Here is an 18,407-nt window from a genome sequence, read left to right as displayed (position 1 = left end):
CTGCCCCGTCATAACATCGCTCGCATCAGATGAACCGGCACCACCCACCCCGTCATGGACATTCATACAGTATCAGGTATCACTCTTCTCTCTCTCTCTCTCTCTCTCTCTCTCTCTCTCTCTCTCTAGCAGCAGCACTCGCAGCACTCGAAGCAGGCGAGACCAGCGCAACTGGGGGTTCCGTCAGTATATCGTATAGTATATAGTATAGGGAGGGAGATATGGAAGAGGAAAACCTACACGCCACAGCAGACATCCTCGCCCTCACCACCACCACGCAGGCTCATCTGCATCGTCTCCTGCTGGCCCTGTTGCGCGTTAGTATGGTTCACTCCCGCGAAAGGATTCGGCAGAGAAAGGAGTCCGTCACGTACAGGCTGACCCGACACGACACGCTCGGAGATGGGGGCGTCGGGGTGCTGGGGCTGCTGCATGGTCATGGTGTCGGGGTTCCAGGTGGGCTGCTGGGTGGTGGGAGCGGACTCCTTGTTGGCAGACTTGAACCAGCTGAACATGATGATGGATTGGGATTTAGGTTTGGTGGGGTTGATTGATGGGTAGAAAGTGTGTTGGAGCAAGGTGTAAATGGGTATCTTCTGATCTGAAGAAAGAAAAAACAGGTTCAGCGACCGGGCGCAACGCCCGTATTTAAGCCAGGACCGGTCAGCCCCAAATGATAGGCAGGATAGGCCGGGGGGGGGGGCCAATCCCACCGAGCTTATGACCTCACCGTTGGGGCCCGACTAGGTAGAGATACTATGTCGAGTACGGAGTAGATAGATAGGGATTGTTTCTATTCTGGCGACAGTGACATCACCGGACTCAGCCCTGCCGAGAGAGAGAGAGAGTGTGTGGCTCAGGGACAACTGACCATCCTTTTTCCCACCAATTTATCCCCCGGCTGTGGATCCCCCCCCCCCCCTTCCGTCAAGCTTTTGGTCAAGCTTCGCCAATGAAGGCTTCCCAGGGCTGGCCATCCCCCCGGACTAGGCGTGTCGCCAGCACTTACTTGGTCGGCAGTAAGTAGATATCTACGTGTCGCCAATCCCACCCACGACGATCTGTTGTTACACACTGAAGATTAATCTTCTGGCCCGTGGGACAGCGAGAGGGCGCGAAGGTTCATGACGCAGTGGATCGCCCGTGTCTCAGTCGGCGGTTGCAAGGAGGAGGAGGCCAGAGGCCAACGGGGTAACGGACAGGACAGGATTAGGGTTGGCAGGCAGCAACGTAGCCATCATCCATCATTCATCGACTTGTCGGGGCGGAGGGACAAACCCGTTCGTTCTTCCTCTTTCTTCCTCTCTCTCTCTCTCTCTCTCTCGCTGTCTGTTCCCTCGGAAGTCCGAAAGCCCAAAATTCACATTGTTCGACTGGCGGTGGTCTGTGCCGTGCATGGGGTCCGATTTTTACGAGGGAGAACAGAAGCGACTCCTCCTCCTCCTCCACTCGACGCTCCGACCGCCGACCGCCGACCGCCGGACGCGCCCGGGCGGAAAGGCTGAAGGCTGAAGACTGAAAACTGAAGACTGAAGCTGAAGCGAGGCAGGTCTGGCCCGATCCAGGAACTATCCCATTCGAGAGACTTTTCTCTCTTCCTACACGGGTCTGCTACGGGGTTCACCCTATCTGCACTTCCCAGTGTCTATCCAACACCTACAAGAGAGAGAACCCTGATCATCGATGCACACATTGTAGACAATAGGGTAGACAAGCAGTGGACCGGTCTAGCCAGGGCTGTGCTGCGCCCGTTTCAGCCCCCACCGAGTAGTCATTTCCAGCCAGCCATTAATTATTACCGTCCGTCTTGCTTGTCGGTGTCAGACGAGGCTCAGCCGATCCTTCTCCCGATCCTCCTCCTCCTCCTCCTCCTCCGACTCCACCACCACCGCCACGCACTCTTCTCCCCTCCGACTCCACGCAGGGTTTCGTCCGCATCGCCCCTGTCGACTCTGCGTCCCCGTCCCCACCATCCGCCCACACACACAGCTCATCATCTGCCACACCAGAACCCCCATCGTGCACACCACCAGCCCCGCCGTCGCTCCCAGCAGCGCCGGCACGATGGCTGGCACCACCAGCCGCCAGACGTCCGGTCGGTGGTACTGCGCCCGGAACAGGGCCGGACGCGACCACGACGATGACTTCTCCGTCCCGAACACCTGAAAGGGCGAGACGGGGGCGCGGGAGAGCTGCTCGTCCGCTTCCGAGGGCCGGACGGGTCGGCTGGACCCTGCAGGGGCGGGGATGGGGATGGGGATGGGGATGGATGCAGCCGCTTTAGCACACCCTCCAGGGAGGAGGATGCTGTTCTGATGCAACGCAGCCCCCCGGGCCTGTCCATGTCCCTTCCTCAGCCGCCACGCCCGGTATTTGTTCCCGATCATGCGCCAGTATTTGACGTGCCACCGGCAGTTGCCGTCGCCGTGCGGGTCGCGGTATCGGGGCAGCGGCTCGACGAGGATCTGCGAGAGGACCAGCATCCCTTCGTCCGCGCGGCCCAGTCGCACGACGACGAGGTCGGTTGTGGCCGGGTGTCCGGACAGGTCGAACAGTTTGAGCTCCACCTGGTAGACCTCCTCCTCCTCCTCTTCCTCCTCCTCCGCCGCCGCCATGCCATCGAGATGCGGCGGGAGATACTTGATGCCCACGGCGTACTGCAGCGTCACCGTCTCGGACTCCAGTCCGCGCCAGTCTCGGTATCGGGTCGCCGGCAGGTTCATCGGGAAGGTGGCCGGGAAGATGCTGACGTTGTTGACGAGCAGCGCGTTGTCTTCGGTCCGCACGTTCATCGCCTGGAGGGGATGTGTTAACTAGTGATCTGAGTGCCCCGGTGGGGTCTGTACCAACGGTCCCTCCACACACGTACCAGGTAAGCCTTGGACGGGTCCTTGTCGTGAGGGTAGGTTAACCCCGGAACGGGAAGATGGACCTCATGGCCGGTGACGCCGGGAACGGAGTCAGCGGTGGTGAGTCTGGTGGTGGCCAGCGCCCTGGCAGCGTCGCCGAGATCGTGGACGGGGAGAGCAGCACCGCTGGCTATCCACACGCCTGCAACGCCAAGGCTGCGAAGGAACATCGTGGGGATGTCACAGTTGAGAGGGATCCCGTTCACAGGAGCATAGTATGGGGACAGTAAATGGGGAGGTAAATGGGTAACGAGCGACCGATCTGGTCAGGACCAGAGTGTCGGGGCCAGGACGGGTTAGATATGACAGTGGAGGGCTGAGCAGGAACAAAAGAAGGGAGGAGGCCCGTCAGACTCAGAAGAAGTATGCAGTAGGCAGCCAGGTTTCAACCGTCACCCGCGGAGTCCGTTGCAGGCCTGCAGCAGACTGCAGAAGCAATAGCCCTTAGCCCTATAAGGCGGACCGCGCAATCAGGGCCTCACCCTCTCCCTCCCCACCCACTCGACCAGGCCATCTGGTTGGTCTTCTCCCCTCCAGTATCCCCTTCCCCCCTCCCCCCCCCAGCCGTCGTCGTGCTTTGTTCGAAGCTTCACCCTGACTGTTTCTTTGCATTTGGCCCGCTGTAAGGGAGGCGGCACCGGAAGATTCCGAGGCAATTTCGGGGGGTACGCAGCGAGCAGACTCCAGAGGCGTCCGTCGGGCCCGTCTGGCCCATCTAGCCTGGCGACTAGCCCGAGACAAGCATCTGCCATCCTTCCTGGTCGGCCTTAGCGTCGTGCCCGTCCACGGTGCTGAAGGGGCCGCCCCCCGGCCTGATTGGCGACCGTCTGCTGGGTTTCCTTCACCTTGCGGGCAGAGGTGAGAAGGGGAGAAAGGGGAGACGGTTCGAGGGGAACCCTGGTGCCTAGCTGCGCATGGGGAGTGGCTTGTCTCGTAGCCATATTCGAGCCCTGAGCCGTCTGTGTTTCCAGCAACAGCTGGTCTCTCCTATTATTACTACCCTCGCCACCGTGTGACTCAAGCCAGGCAACCCCTCGTCTGGTCGGCCGTGCCGATCGCAGATAAATAGAAATCGAAATGGCAACAGAACTCCGATCACTGCCCGTTGCGTAGTGGTGATGTCTTCGTTCTTGGTTTCCTGGTCATTTTCGCCTCGGGGTTTCTACGCTCACTCGCGGCGGGAGCCCTATCTTCTTAACCTGCAGCCCACAGAGGATCGGCTGTGTGGTGATTCCTCCCGTCAACACAGTCCGTAGAGTCCAACTGTCACAAGCCCATAGCATCGGGTCCCAGACACCTGGTAGTCTTTGCACGTTTTGGGAGTAGCGTACAGCCGAATGTCTGGTGCCTGACCTGGGAATGCTCCCACCCCAGGTATCCGTGTCGTATTTATTCCCCAAGGGCTTGCTCTGGATGCAAGTGAATTCAAGAGTGACGCCTTTGATGAGACACAAATTCACTGTCTCTCTAAGCAGATTTTCACCATAGTCACTGCCATGCCCTCCAGTCCCCTCTCTTTCTCTCGCCCTTTCCCCCTCCCCTCTCCCCAATTCTTCCCATCAACCCTCCCTCTTGACCTCTCCCTGCCATACCCCGTCAACCACGCCGCATGGCCCCACCCACGGCTTCCGCCGATGCAGGCGCTCCGCAGCAGGGTCCCAGAATCCCTGCCATGCGGCATAGCCTGTTGACCGTACAGGCTTTGCCCTCGAGCTCATCGTCCCTGACCTCATCCCCGGCTGTCCCGGGCAAGCGTACCGCATCGTCCTCGTTCCCCTCGCCCGCGCCCCCCTCCAAGAAACCTCAGCCCTCCTCCGTCGTTGCTGAGCTCCGCTCCCTTGCTCAGCGTCTCGAGACCGAACAGGCCTCGGCCTCGGCCGGTGGAGATGGCGCCTGGGTCGAAAGCGCGCTCAAGATCCTGAAAGACGGCACTGCGGTCCATCAGAGTTTTCTGGATCTTAAATCCGACCTGAATGTCGAGACTGATATCCTTCGACGCCATCTGGAGGACCTGTCGGGGGATCTGAAGAATCTGTCGGCAAATATGATCTCGGTCTGCGGGACATTCGATGCTCTGAACCAGAAGGTCTTGGGTCTCACCCGCTCTCACCATGCCAGTCGTTCGCAAACTCGTCAGTCTGTCCAGGCGCTCATGGAGCTGCACCGTGATGATACCGCTGGTTGTACCAAGGTAAAGCAGGCCTTGTCGAACTTCGACAAGGGCAAGCCCTCTTCCATCCGCTCTCCACGCTCCTTCGAGGATCCTCTTGGGACCCGCGTTTTGTCAAAGTCGGACACCGCATAGTTCACCAACTTCTCTGGAGATCCATTGCTGCGTGTGGTGAAGACTGGATTCTGGGATCAACCTTTCTTGTCTCCTCTCTTTTCTTCCCCCCCCCCTGTCTTTTTCTTTTCTTTTCTTTTCCCAAGACAATGACTGTTCTTTCTGTGGCTAGTAGCCGAACACTCGTGTGGATGTGGATATGGTGTGGAACGGGGACGTCGCTGGCGGCGGAAACACCTTTCTTCGTCTCCTTGGAAATTTCAAGCTCCTGCATCTACCAGCTGTCTGCAGAAAAGCCGATTCGGACACGGTCATCTCACTTCTTTTGTCACGTAAGAATATGGAATTTGCCTACCAAAGGAAACTTTGTTTGTCGTCATTGAATCCGACTGCGGATCCCGGATCCGAAAGATACGCCCCTCCTCCTAACCAGTCAGTCACCCTTGAATGTTCTCATCAGTTCATCGCATACATCCAATCCCTTCGACGCACAGGGCTCCTTGTAAAGCTCTTACAGAGTAACTTCAGGCCCACAGACCCATCTAACGCCGATCCCAATCTCCCCCCTCCCTTATTGGTCAGGTATCAACGAGTCAAATGCAACGCAATGGTCATGTCATTTCTTTTCGGTCATCTCTGCTAGAACTAGAACCAGCCAAAACCTCACACAGACTATCAAAATCGCTCTATTATTATCATTGCAGAAGAAAGGAAACACGTCCAACACTCAAGGAAAAAAGTCAACAGTCCATAAATGTACAATCCCACGGAACCGCGCGCTGGAGAACACGACGTAATCATGCAACACCCCCTCCGCCTCCCTGACACCACGCGGGCACCACGCCGGCTGTCGGAGATGACAGTCGGAGTGGGCCCCCGCATTGCCCATCTTGTCTTCCTGGGCGAGCAAGCGAACGGATTCGCGTTTACCGCCGGGACACGCAGCACAGGATACCCGAGCGACCCAGGAAGTACAGCGATCCGATGAAACGGAACAGCGACAGACCGGCCGTGGCCCACAGAATGACCTCGAAGTACCACGAGGTACGGGTGGTGGAGGTGTTCTATCACATCGTTAGTGGATTGATGTCCTCTCGAGTGATTCCGGGCAGAAATACATACCGTCAGACACATCTTGTCCACACCGGTGGCGGTGATCAACAGCGCCACCAGCAGGTTGCTGAACACCCACAGACACACCAGCACGGTACGGAAGTTCCGGTACGAGTCGTCCAGGCTCTTGCCATCGTCTTCGATGGGGTCGACCCACGGCTCCAGTGCGCGCTTGACCGTCGATTCGAACTGACTGTCGATATCGGCCTGCGGCTTGTCGATTTCTTCAATGAAGTTGTGCTTGCTGTCGTCGTCCTTCTTGGTCTGCGCAGACGGCAAAGCCTCCGCCTTGTCGGATCCCTTGGTACCCCACGAGACATCGTGCCAGTTGCAGAACGCGTACACCATCAGAATGTTGATCGAGGTCGTCATGCCCAGGAAGTAGGCCCAGGAACTGGTCAGAATATGCCACGGGTCCATGTAGAGCACACTGGCAATGATGTAGATTCCGTAGGTCGAGAGCAGCGCAATCAGCACGATACCACCACCGCTGGAGCTGAAGAACGATTTGAGGAACTCGCCCGCACTTTCGTCGAAGTTGAAGTCCATCATGCCACCGGTGAAGGCACCCACCACCAGGTAGAAGGAGAGGATCAGCACGTAGAGTTGCACCAGGGAGAAGTAGAGGTAGGACAGCAGGTAGGGGATTTTAACACTATCGGTCATGGTCAGTGACGTTTCGGCGGGCGGAAAACATGCAGACTTACCCCTTCGGCCTGTTACCCAGGGCCATGATGAACTGCAGCGTGAGCACCCAGACATATCCGTACTTGACAAAGTTGTTGACGATAGGCGACGCTTCGTTACCCCAGGGCCAACCAACTTCCTTGTTGGTTTTACTGGGCGTACCAACCAGGTCCATAATGACGGAGCTAGTCAACCAGTAGGAGGCTGGGTGTGCCAGGTTAGCCATTGACTCCCGCCACGGTGGGGAGGGAACGTACCAAGAGAGAACCAGGTCATGATCAGTTGGCACACGTTGTAGATCATCTGAAGGTGGAGGAAGAACATGCGAATGACACTGTGACCACTGCGATAGATACGGCCGAAGTGCATGATCGAATACAGACCGGCCGCAAACGAACCGTTCAACCAACGACGACGCTGACTGATGAACTCCGCCGCACCCTCGGGCACATCGGTCTCACCCTTGGACGCCTTGACGTACGTGAGATGCCACTTGAAACCCGCCTTGGCCACCAGTTCGAAGCAAAGAATACGATCCTCGGCCAAGAACATGTTCTTCTTGAAAATGTTCATGCCTTCGATACCCTTCTTTCCGAGACGTTTCGATAGCGTGTGATCACCGTGGAAGTACTGCTCCAGCGGCCGACCCATGATGGCCCGGTACCGGTACGCGGAGAAGGCACCGGGCAACACACTGACGTACCCGAACGCGCTTTCGAGGGGCTTGTCAAGAATATTGGAGATTTTATACTCGAAATTCTGGGCAGCCACCAGGGGGTTGAGGACCTTGCGCCAACCCTGACCCAGCATCGCGTGGATCTCACCACACGCACCACCGAGGGTCTTGTCATTGTAAAAGGCCTCCCAGAGGAAGAGCAGGGACTTGGGGCCGGGTTTGGTACCGGCGTCGAGCAGGATGACGACTTCGGGGTTGAGGATTCGACTGAAGGCGTTGAACAGCCAGCGGTGGGAGTTGATCTTCTTGGAGTTCTTCTGCTTCAAGCAGAACATCATCTGCACGGGGGGCAGGTTGGTGTGCTCATTGCCCTGGGGGCGGATCAACTGCTGGGTGGGGGTGACGGACAATTGGGTGGTATATTCGAACTGCAAGCCAGTCAGTCAGTCAGTCAGTCCGTCCTTCAATCCTGGACGATCCGGCGATCCGACGATCCCTGAAGGCGGGCTGGTCCGTCTGTCTGATCGGATCACTCACGATATGGGCGACGGTTTCCCGCCCGTCAACGTCCTTCTTCATCACTCCGTCCTGGTAGATACCGATCGTCGCCAACACATCCAGCGTGTTCTTGTCGCAGGGCTCGATTCCGTCGAACACCAGGCACACGGCGATCTTCTGCCACGCGGGGCCACCCTTGTTCCAGAACTCGGATTTCTTCAGGTTGACGATGTCGCGGATGTTCTGCATGACACCGTGCAGCGTACGCGCCGTCAGCACCTTGTCTTCGTTGTAGTAGGTGATGGCGATCAGCAACTCGGTGTGCCGGTTGTAGATGGCCGGGCGGAGGTTGTATCCGTTGCGCAGGGTGAACTCGTCGGGATCACACGTGGCCGCGGTATCTGCGATGCATCTTGTCAGCCGGAGCACGGGGCGTCGCCGGGACGCGAGACCTACAGCGCATGTGGGTGAATTCCTCGGAGAAGGCCTCCTCGGCGTCGCGGTACTGGGGCTGGATGGCATTCTGGATGGCACTCGGCACGGGGTAGTCGACACTCAGGACGGAGCCCTGCACCAGGTTGATCTTTCTCGTGCCGTAGCGGCGGAGGGCGCCGGCGCGACTCCCATCGCGCGAGGCCTTGTCATTGCCGCCGCGGGCGGTGGCCGTGTAGGCCTCGGAGGCTTCGGATTCTTGATACGCGGGCGCGGCGAAGACACTCGGGCCCGAGTCGTGCAGGGTGTACCGACGCAGGGAGTCGGTGGACATGGCGGGATCATCGAAGGGGGTGCTGTAGTGGCTGGAGTTGTTGCGCTCCAGCAGCGACTGCTCCTGTTCCTCGTGCTCATCGGAGTGGTAGGGTTGTTGCTGTCGGGGATCTCGTTAGCACCCTGACCAGAACCAGAACCAGAACCAGAACCAGGGCCCGCGGGGACTGATGGCGCGAAGACTCACGGCGTGGGTGGGCGAGGTGTGAGAGAAGTAGCTGCTCTCGCTGTCCCGGGGCGAATGGGTCGCGTAGGGCTGTGACGGCGTACCCATCTTGACGGTTGACGATGGGAAGCCTTCAGGACGGGAGGAGGGTGGATGATGGTGTTTTGAGGAGAATGGGGGGGGGGGAAGATAACAACGAGGGTTCCAGGGAGGTTCCGGACTGGAGAAAAGACGCACCCCAAAAATAACACCGAAAATTAGTGCACAAAAATAAACAGGAGCCCCCAGGAGAAAAAAAAAGAGGGCCAAGGCGAGAAAAGGGCTGGGGACAACAACGGCACCACGCAACGGGTACTGCGCTGGGATTGGAGGAGGGCCTGGATAAACCGCAAGTCCAGCTGCTAGAGCCTTAGAGGAGTGGAGCCCCCATGGATACGTGCCCAAGAACTATATATAGGGGGGGACGAGTGAGATGCTTGGTGCTTGATAGTACTGTGTAGTGCTGTGTGCACCGTCCGGGCAACAACTACTTTGAACAGGTGCCGGGGGGAGGGAGGGGGGGGGGGACCCTCATCTAAGCCTTGGGGTGGGAGTGGCGATAATTCGTCGAGGCAGAGTTTATTACAGGTTTGCCATGCTCTGGCGGTCCGGGGCGACACCAGAATAGCAGCCGGACTGAGGCTGTCCGTCGCTGGGGGGCGGGGGGGGGGGGAGAGACCGGTGATGCTTCTCTTTGGTCGGCCAGCAGCAGGCTGCCAAACGGGGGGGGACGGTAGATACCTACCCAGTAGTCCCCAGTATCTAGTGGTCGTGGTGGTATAGCCACGTCGGGCGGTGCATAGGAGGAGATGAGGATGGCTGACATCGATCCCGAGTCCTGACTTGTGGTGAGTGGGTGCGCTGCGATCTCCGTCATCAGCGGTCCGGCTCCACAGGAGTAAAAATCCTTATCCGGAGAGAGAGAGAGAGGGGGGGGGTCCTCGCGGGCACACCCATGGTCGACAACATTTAAAGCGACTCCATCCCCCGGTTTGCGTCTGGTTCCCAGGGAGAGAGGAGACTGTCCGCGTGTGAGGGCACCTGGTATGCGCAAGCCAGGTCAGACCTGGTGGTGGAAGGAAGGGGATTGCGACGACGGCGATGGGGGGGCCTTCATGATGGCGCGGTGGATGGAGTGGATGGAGGCCGGCGATGATGGCGGGCGTCGAGAAAATTCGGCGGAATGTCACGGTTCTCGGATCGGATGCAGTGGATGACGACGGCCGGGGGGCTGCGATTGGGCGGCGGAGGAAGGAAAGGCACTAGCGTCGCCTTAGCCCGGCGACGATGGATCCATAGCAGATGGCTAAGCCCGAAGAGCCATGCGAGGCGTGCAGGAGAAACAGCAAACAGGAGAAGAAGCTGACGAAGGACGAGAAGAAAGGGGCTCAACCCGTGGGCGACGCGCAGCCCGGTGGGCCCGGCCCGGCTGATTCTCCGCGCAAGCGAGCGCTCTGCCGCTACTATTGGCGGGCGCCAGGGTTTGGCCCCGTTAGTGGGTCTCGCCCGCGCAAATTGCCATTTCCAGCGGCCAAAAGGAGGAGGAACTCCCCGTATTCCGTACGGATACGGAGTACGGAGTAGATACACAGCTGTCCTCAACACAACGGGATTCTTGTCATCTGTCTGTCTGTCAGTTGTGCTGCAGTCAGCTGTCGGTTGCGGTCCATCCCACGATGCAGACACAGCCTCATCGGGTCTGATTCTGGATTCAGCTCCCCCAATATCTTGTCCAATGCCATCTCAACATCAAAAAAGGGACAAACAACAATGTCGGTGTCAAGCGAACAGACCAATGGCCATCCACCCCAGGCAGCAACCGGCAGGCATAAGCCGCGAGGCTTGAGCAGGCTGCCATCTGTTCCCTCCCCAGGCGTTGCCGTCCCCTCCTTATATACCTACCCAGTCACTAGGGGCATACGCTTCCCAGCCGTCGGGCCTTCGTCTCTACCAGCCCATTGTCGGGGTAAATTGTCTTCCCGGATGTCTCGTACTCTCACGATGTTGGTGGATGTGGATGTGGATGTGGATGTGGATGGGGATGGTGAACGAACTGCTCGCGTTCCCAGCGGCTCCACCCGCGAGCGGATCGCCCAGAGGCGTGGCGCTCCTCCATCAACCACCGCTCATGTCTCATGCATATCCGGACATGCTTCTGTAGACTGGATGGATGCCCTGTCGACGGTGGAAGTACCTACTTAGCTGAAACGGACATCCTACAGAGTTCGATCCGGGTGCTTGGTAGTATGGACATGTGTCTCATGTGCGATCGCTATTGTTATATGATTGTATCATGATCAGGGCACACACCCACCATGTCGGCCGTGAGGTGATGGCGGATATATATATTGCCTCGATGGAGCCCGACAAGCTCGCCAGAACCCTGAGCTTAGTTGCGACGACGGCGGATAAGATGGAGTCTCGGAGACCCTAGTCTACAGCCCTGCGTCGCCGGCGGTCTATTTTTATCAAGCATTGTACTATGTACAAGAGGGAACTGGTCCCTGGTCGGGATCCCGGGCGAGAGTCGACGTAGAAACCAGCCATGGTCCGCGTTCTAACTACACTTTGCATATTAGTCAAGTGTGCATGCACCCACCGACAGTGCGACCTGAGAGACCACCAGAATTGCTGTCGAGCAAACGTTGCGCATTGTTTTATGACCACTGTGTGCCGAGTACAGAGTACTTACACTGTTTCCACACACTATGCCAATCTGGAGTACTAACGCACGCACGCATCCTCGGACCCGGAACTGGATTGGCAGATGAGCCGATCGGGAATGCTTTTTGCCAGTCTGGGCCAAACACACTCTCTGAACCCACGAAAAGTGCCCCGAATACTTACAGATTATTTTCGATGTTATCTCGATGGGGAAGATGAAGAAGATCATCGATCCTCCTGCTGCTGATCGATCGACGGCCTTGGCACCGGCTGAGTCAGCGGAGCCCGTTCCGGGATCCGACCGGCGCCGGTGGGCCCGCGATCGGCGGCTCACGTGACCGACAACCCTGCCTCACCCGCCAGGCAGCAACGTTAATCGCGGCGGCCTCAGGCGGACAGGCAGCCAGGTTGCCCCCAGCGATGAGCCATCAATCCCATCACGATGGCTGCTTATTCGTCCCCCATCAATCAGCCACTCGCTGCGTCGGTCCTGTCATCTCCCTGGCAATGAAGGTCATGTTGGCCCCCACCCACTCGACCGCTCACATCGCTCAGGCCGTGGGGACTCATGCAGTCATGCCCGGATGAAACAGGGTAGTGTCTAGTATGCTCTAGATATCTACACAGCTCTGGGATATCTATCTATGTCATACGATGCATACGATGGCCCCCAACAGGACTAGTTAACGCACCCATTATTCCATGAACAGTTCCAGGTGCGGAGACTACGCATCTCTCGGACTAGGTCGTCATGCCCGGCATACACCGCACTTTGCGTCCCATTTGCAACTAGTATCTAAACACAGGTCCACGCATCCGGATCGGTGTAATTGCCGGGCCCCGTGTGGATGTTGTGCTGGGGATAACGACAGTGCTTGCGCAGATACTCGATGTTCCCGCTCGCGTCCAGTTTGTTCCCCGCCATGAACTCGGGCGCCTTCCCTTGCTCGACCCATTCCACGATCGTGCGCAGCAGATTGACCTGAGGCGCCTGCGCCGTGTACGTGCCCGCCGCCTGTCCGATGTATGACGCCCCGTCCCCGTCGCCGCAGTGGCCCATCCCGGAGATCTGGAACAGGCGATAGAACTCGTCCAGATCGGACGGGCGCGCGCTCAGGGCCTTCGCGACCCGGCGGTAGTAGAGCTTGCTGTTGCCCGAGCTGATGACCGGATCCTGTGTGCCGTGGTAGGACAGCAGCTTGCTGCCCCGGTCCCGGAACGTCGTGATGTCCGGGTCGAACGCCTCGATGTTGAACGGGTTCTGCTCCAGGGCCAGCTTCGCGCTCTCCAGCGTCCACTGGCTGGAGTTCCACGTGGTGTCGTTGTACACCACGTACCGATACCACCCTACTGTGCGGTCGAACATGGACCCCGTGAAGTAGATGTCGGCGGCATCTGCTTCCGCGCCATATTCCAGACGGGGGTAGTACAGCTGTCCATCTGGGCCATAGAAGTCACCCAGCGCGCGAGTGGCCCGGGACGCCTGCAGTGGGGTGAGGCAGGAGGATGTGTCGCTCGTGGCCTGGTCACAGATCAACGTCTCGAGCACCGGGGCACAGAAATCTGGGTCCTCGATGATTCCGTCAAGGGCCCCGTCGACCGCATCACATTGGCGCAGGATCTCGTCGTGGACCACGGCCCACAGATCCGCAGAGATATACCCAGGATCGCCCACGGCCCCCGTGGCCTCGAAAAGGAACGCTCCCCAGCTGATGAGGTTGATGAAGTTCATCGCCGCCGAGCCTGCCACCACCCCGTCATAGTCCTCGGGGAATCGCTGCACCTGCTGGTAGCCCTGGCGCCCTCCCGTGGAACACCCCAGGTAATAGGAGTAGTTGAACCCTTCCGGGTAGAACAGTTGGGTCAGCTCCTTACCCACCACCGTGCCCGCATGGACGGAGCGATAGGCGAAATCTGCCAGGACTTCGGAGTTGTGGAAGAACGGCTCGGCCGTGTCACCGTCATGTCCCGCGTTGGTGCCGATGGTGGCGAATCCAAACGTGGCCGCGAAGTTGAGGTCTGTCTCCTGGACACCTATGTCAGGTTAGTCGTGGATTCACAGGTCTCCGTCGGGGGGGGGGGGGGGGAGGGGGGGAGAAGGACCAAAGAAATAGGGAAAGACTCACATCCAGCCAGCCCTCCATTTCCGGTGCTCATGAAGCGACCCGTATAGTTTCGTGGGAGCCACGCCTCTGCCCAGAGGTGGCTGCGGTCCGACGTCGAAATATTCATGGTCACCCGGCAGAAGTCGATGCTGGCCTGCAGGGAGGCCTTGCAGGCCGCCGCGACCTCCGCTTGAGAGATATTCTGTCCGGCGGCGACATACTCGACCGATCTTACCGTGACATTCGTGATGTCGATGCGGTTCTGAAATGAGTTACACCGGGTCTGAAAGGGGTTGACAGCGGCGGGTGCCACTCCAGGCAATTCGAGGAGAGGCAGGAGGCTTGTCAACCTCATGATGAAAGAGTGCGGAGGGAGCAATACTGCAAAGTGGAGTAGAGAGAGGAAGGCTGTCTTGTGAATTGAGAGTGAGAAGCCTCCGGGGGGGCAGCACTTTATAGCCTGGCTGTGGATAGAACGGGTTGCAGCCAGTCCGAAAGACTGACAGATTTCTGCCTCGCTAGTCCATCTCCATCGGCAAGACTACTGGCGAATTCTGCCCGTCTGTCTGACCTGTGGACGGGAAGATCCTGATGCTCCTCGCGAGTTTGTCAGCGCGGCACGTTTGCTGTGCCAGCAGTGACGGCCTGTTGCAATGGCCCGAGCACATCCCCTCATGATGCTGGATGCGAGATGCTGTCATCAGCACCCCCGCAGGAGAAAGACCCCGCCCGCATTGTGTGTCCGGGACTTTGTTCATTTCTCCCGAGTCCGCTGCTGGGAAGCGATGCTCACCCCAGGAACGACCATTCAAACCCCGGGGCTATAGAGACGGGTCCGCAGGGGCTCGAAAGTTTGGCAGCGCCGGCAGACGAGCGCGGCAGCTGGCGGCGGGCCATTGCAGGGGGCCTCGGTAGGATTCATTCATCAGGATGATAGTACTAGCCCTTGTATCTTTCGAGCATTGATGTGTGGATGATACAGCCTGACAGCTCGGATTGCGGGGAGAGGGGGGGTGGGTGACCCGTTCCTCTCTGCACCGCAAGCCCCATGTCGGCTGTATAACTGCCCCCGTCTTAATGGGTCAAGGATCCTGGCATTGTTGCCGTGTAGATAGACAGACCCCAGGGTTGGAGTTGGACGCCTGCCCTTCTACCGAGGATACCCCGCAGTGGGTCATTGCAACTGGTAAATATGGATCGGCAGGATTGGGAGTGGATGAATGACGGCAGAGATGATAGTAGACCGCAGGCATCCGTTCCATTAATATTTGGAAGGAGTCGTGGATGTTTCTCTTGCGATCTCTTTTGGATGTAGATAGTTGTGTGCCTGAGGTTCTCCATTGGTGCCTCGCTGCCTGGATCCGGGATGCCTGTACGATTCCTGCCTCGGTGCCGTGATGCCTGGGTGCCTGACCTCTTCGCTTTACTGCCTGACAACAACCTTCTTCAACATCCGCAAGGCATGACTAGGATCTATCTCACATCCATACTGCTACAGACAGTGTGTACAATGATACTGCTTGACATGGTCTAAGTGGAACAAATCGACTGTCCATCCGATGTTAAACACTCAGGGCTTGACAGAGAGCTGTATATCTAGCCGCAGCCCTCCACCAGAGCATATCAGAACAATTGAACGGTTCAAAGCTATACTGTGCCAACTACATACTTATTTAAACAAAGAGAAGGCCACATCCGATAGACCAGACCACATGGAGATCGACAGCAACAATAGCTAGCTATAAGTGCTGACTGCAGCGACAGGTTACACAGCTTCACTCTATTGCTCGAAGTCATACTCCGGCCTCCGGCGGAAACAAACATCCCTCATGAGGTCAATTAAGTAGATTATGTACGAGGGCGCTCTAGGCCATAAACACTAGTAGATAGGATATTAATAAAACGCGGACGGTGCATGTTGAGACAGATCCTGGCCGTTGCCCCTCTCGCTTTCGCTTTCCCCCTCCCCCTCCCCCTCCCCATCCTTGAAGGTTCGTGCCCTAACTTCTCCCCCTCCCTCCCCGCTCCTCTCAAGACAAACACAACTCGGTCGTGTCGTTAAGATGCAGGTGATGCCACAGATCCTGACACGCATCCTGCAGGGTCTTCTCCGCCCGCCAGCCCAGCTCGACGGCCGCGCGATCAGCCATGGCGACGCAGGACTCGACATCGCCGGGGCGTCGGTCCGCCAGACGCCGGGGGATGAGCCGTTGACTGACTCCCTCCATCGCAGCCACGACCTGCGCCACCGAATGCCCGCTCCCGGTGCCCAGGTTGAAGGCGCGGAAGTTACCGCGCACGCGCTGCTCCTGCGCGGCTGCCAGGGCGGCCGTGTGCCCGCGCGCCACGTCCGAGACGTGGATGAAGTCGCGGATGGCCGTGCCATCGGGCGTGTCCCAGTCGCTGCCGTACACCGACAGCTCGGCCAGCTGGCCCGTCAGCACCTGCACCACCACCGGCACCAGGTTCGATGGTGTCCCGCGGGGATCCTCCCCCAGCAGGCCCGAGGGGTCGCAGCCGACCGGGTTGAAGTATCGCAGCCCGATGATCGTCCAGGCTGGATCCGACGCCGCCACGTCTGCCAGGATGGCCTCCCCGAAGAACTTGGTCCGGCCGTACGGGTTGGTGATCCCCGTGCAGCCCTGCGCCGCCACGACCTCGTGTCCGTTCGCATCGCGGTACGTCTCCGGCTGATGGACACAGTGCTCCTCGCGCAGGGTCCCGTAGTCGCGGGCGAGGGTGCCATACACGTTGGCCGATGAGGAGAAGATGAAGGTCTTGATGCCGTGCTCGTCCAACAGCCCGAGCAGGTCGACCAGCCCCGTGATGTTGTTCTGATAGTACTTGAGCGGATTGCGCAGGCTGTCATGGACCTCCTTGAAGGCCGCGAAGTGGATTACCCCCGTGATGTTGGAGCGTCCCAGGGGATGATCGAGCGAGGGCACCGCGTGGGCAGCCAGCAGCGCGGCCATGGCAGCCCCGTCGCGGAAGTTGATACAGGCCAGCTCCACTCGGGGACACCGGCCGCCGACACGCTCGAAATGCAGTTGGGCGGCCATCAGAATCCGGTCAAAGACATGGCGGAAGCTGTTGCTCAGGTCATCCACCACGAGGACGTTGTGTCCGGCCTTGAGCAGCTCCAGCGTCGTGTGGCTGCCAATGTATCCCAGCCCGCCGGTGACGAGCACGAATTGGGCCTCCTCGGCCGCCAACGAAGGCTCGTCGAAGCAGTCATCTCGCTCGGTTTCCGGCGTGGACGGGACGGAGAAAAGAGGCGTGGGCACGGGGGAGCTGCTCTCGGATGGGGGACAGAATGAAGGCATGATGGCGCAGCGCGTGAAGATTACGGGAGTACAAAGAGGGCAATATCAGCAGCAGCAGTGCCAGCAGCATCAGCAGCATCCACGAACCACAAGATCCTCTACGGAGACCACCCGCTGGGCGAGACAGGAGCTGGAAGTACTCCTTGCCGGGCTGCCCACCCCTACGGGTACCTGATCCGATGATTTCATTGCAGGCTCCTCTCTTGCCAGTGGCCTCCGGACGACAGAGACTCGGCGCCTTGCGCCCCTAGTGACATAACAAATTCTGGTGCTGTGAATGCCGGGGTCATGGGCGACAAGACTAGGGCAGGGCCTGCGCGGGCTGCTTTCCTTGTTTTGGGGTATAATTGGCGATCGCTGTTGACATCGAATCATTCGCACCACGGAGACGACCAAAAATAGGCAGGTCGAGGGCGATGGCACCAATCTCAGCCGCTCGTTCCTACAGGAAGCAATGACTTTTGCCTTGACGAGAAGCAGGCTGCCCTCGTCAGGCCAGGACGGCAACCCGGGCCTGCAGCACCTTATCTAGCGGGTTTAGAGCATGCATTAGGGCCATGGTGTCCGTCGCCGGCCGGTCGGATCTACTCCGCGGACGACGGGAGGAGTGCTCGGAGTCTGGAGGAGTGGATAGTGGATGTATGATGGATGCCTGCCTATTGTTGATAAATGGGATCATAGGTCCAGACGCCGTGGCGTTGGGGGGGAGAGAAAGGGGAAGAGACCTGCGAGTCTTAGACATACATCCTCATCAGCCCTAGTCTCATTCGTGCATGGCCAGCGCATCGCAACAGTAGGTACCCAGTGAGTACACCGGTCCGGAGTCGGGGGACCTGCAGACATGATACCAAATGGTGTGTTCCTGCACCACGATCAGGCAACTGGCCCTGCACATAGTGCGATCCGAAGTGATCCATCGCTTGCGCTTCCCTGAATGGACTCATCGGGATTCCAGAAAGCCGAACAGTCTCTGTCCGAGGGTCAACTAGGTAAGCACTAGGGGGCCATTAGTCACCCCTTGCGCACAGTCTAAATTAGCCCCAGATGGGCCTTGTTTGCTTTGTCTCAGCAGCACTTGGCCTGGAAGCTGGGATCCGGTCGTAGAAAAACACAAAAAAGCATTGTTATCATTTAAGTGACACGTCGTTTTCCCATCCGGCTCCACAGTTCATGCCCCG

The 18,407-nt window shown here is 58.5% G+C and overlaps 6 protein-coding genes across 6 annotated transcripts; 1 reads left to right on the top strand and 5 right to left on the bottom strand.

Annotated features, from left to right (window-relative positions):
• Window positions 1–125: 125 nt before the first annotated feature.
• BO70DRAFT_386810 (uncharacterized protein) lies at window positions 126–731 on the bottom strand (the record flags this gene model as incomplete). The annotated part of the gene is made up of 3 exons (XM_025545850.1): window positions 375–731; window positions 241–308; window positions 126–171 (listed from the first exon to the last, which is right to left on the bottom strand). The coding sequence occupies exons 1-3, from the start codon at window positions 513–515 to the stop codon at window positions 126–128; spliced, it is 255 nt and encodes an 84-aa protein (XP_025399791.1). The 5' UTR covers window positions 516–731.
• Window positions 732–1,820: 1,089 nt separating this feature from the next.
• Window positions 1,821–3,358, bottom strand: BO70DRAFT_379192 (uncharacterized protein; the record flags this gene model as incomplete). Its single annotated transcript, XM_025545316.1, has 2 exons — window positions 2,870–3,358; window positions 1,821–2,795 (listed from the first exon to the last, which is right to left on the bottom strand). Exons 1-2 carry the CDS (start codon window positions 3,077–3,079, stop codon window positions 1,821–1,823), a joined length of 1,185 nt encoding a protein of 394 aa, XP_025399790.1. The 5' UTR covers window positions 3,080–3,358.
• Window positions 3,359–4,518: 1,160 nt separating this feature from the next.
• On the top strand, window positions 4,519–5,214 carry BO70DRAFT_395794 (uncharacterized protein; the record flags this gene model as incomplete). The annotated part of the gene is made up of 1 exon (XM_025546568.1): window positions 4,519–5,214. The coding sequence occupies one exon, from the start codon at window positions 4,519–4,521 to the stop codon at window positions 5,212–5,214; it is 696 nt and encodes a 231-aa protein (XP_025399789.1).
• A 578-nt stretch (window positions 5,215–5,792) lies between these two features.
• Window positions 5,793–9,206, bottom strand: BO70DRAFT_313633 (uncharacterized protein; the record flags this gene model as incomplete). The annotated part of the gene is made up of 7 exons (XM_025540250.1): window positions 5,793–6,257; window positions 6,316–6,961; window positions 7,014–7,197; window positions 7,251–8,097; window positions 8,207–8,568; window positions 8,624–9,032; window positions 9,120–9,206. The coding sequence occupies 7 exons, from the start codon at window positions 9,204–9,206 to the stop codon at window positions 6,120–6,122; spliced, it is 2,673 nt and encodes an 890-aa protein (XP_025399788.1). The 3' UTR covers window positions 5,793–6,119.
• Window positions 9,207–12,597: 3,391 nt separating this feature from the next.
• Window positions 12,598–14,261, bottom strand: BO70DRAFT_370629 (Feruloyl esterase B; the record flags this gene model as incomplete). Its single annotated transcript, XM_025544753.1, has 2 exons — window positions 12,598–13,835; window positions 13,928–14,261. 2 exons carry the CDS (start codon window positions 14,259–14,261, stop codon window positions 12,598–12,600), a joined length of 1,572 nt encoding a protein of 523 aa, XP_025399787.1.
• A 1,675-nt stretch (window positions 14,262–15,936) lies between these two features.
• BO70DRAFT_403488 (NAD-dependent epimerase/dehydratase family protein) lies at window positions 15,937–17,229 on the bottom strand (the record flags this gene model as incomplete). Its single annotated transcript, XM_025547042.1, has 1 exon — window positions 15,937–17,229. The coding sequence occupies one exon, from the start codon at window positions 17,227–17,229 to the stop codon at window positions 15,937–15,939; it is 1,293 nt and encodes a 430-aa protein (XP_025399786.1).
• Between the last annotated feature and the right edge of the window lie 1,178 nt (window positions 17,230–18,407).

This window comes from Aspergillus heteromorphus (genome assembly GCF_003184545.1).
Source record: "Aspergillus heteromorphus CBS 117.55 chromosome Unknown BO70scaffold_10, whole genome shotgun sequence".
Classification (NCBI taxonomy): Eukaryota; Fungi; Ascomycota; class Eurotiomycetes; order Eurotiales; family Aspergillaceae; genus Aspergillus; species Aspergillus heteromorphus.
The sequence above is the reverse complement of the archived record's forward strand: the minus strand, read 5'-3'. Positions and strand labels throughout refer to the sequence as shown.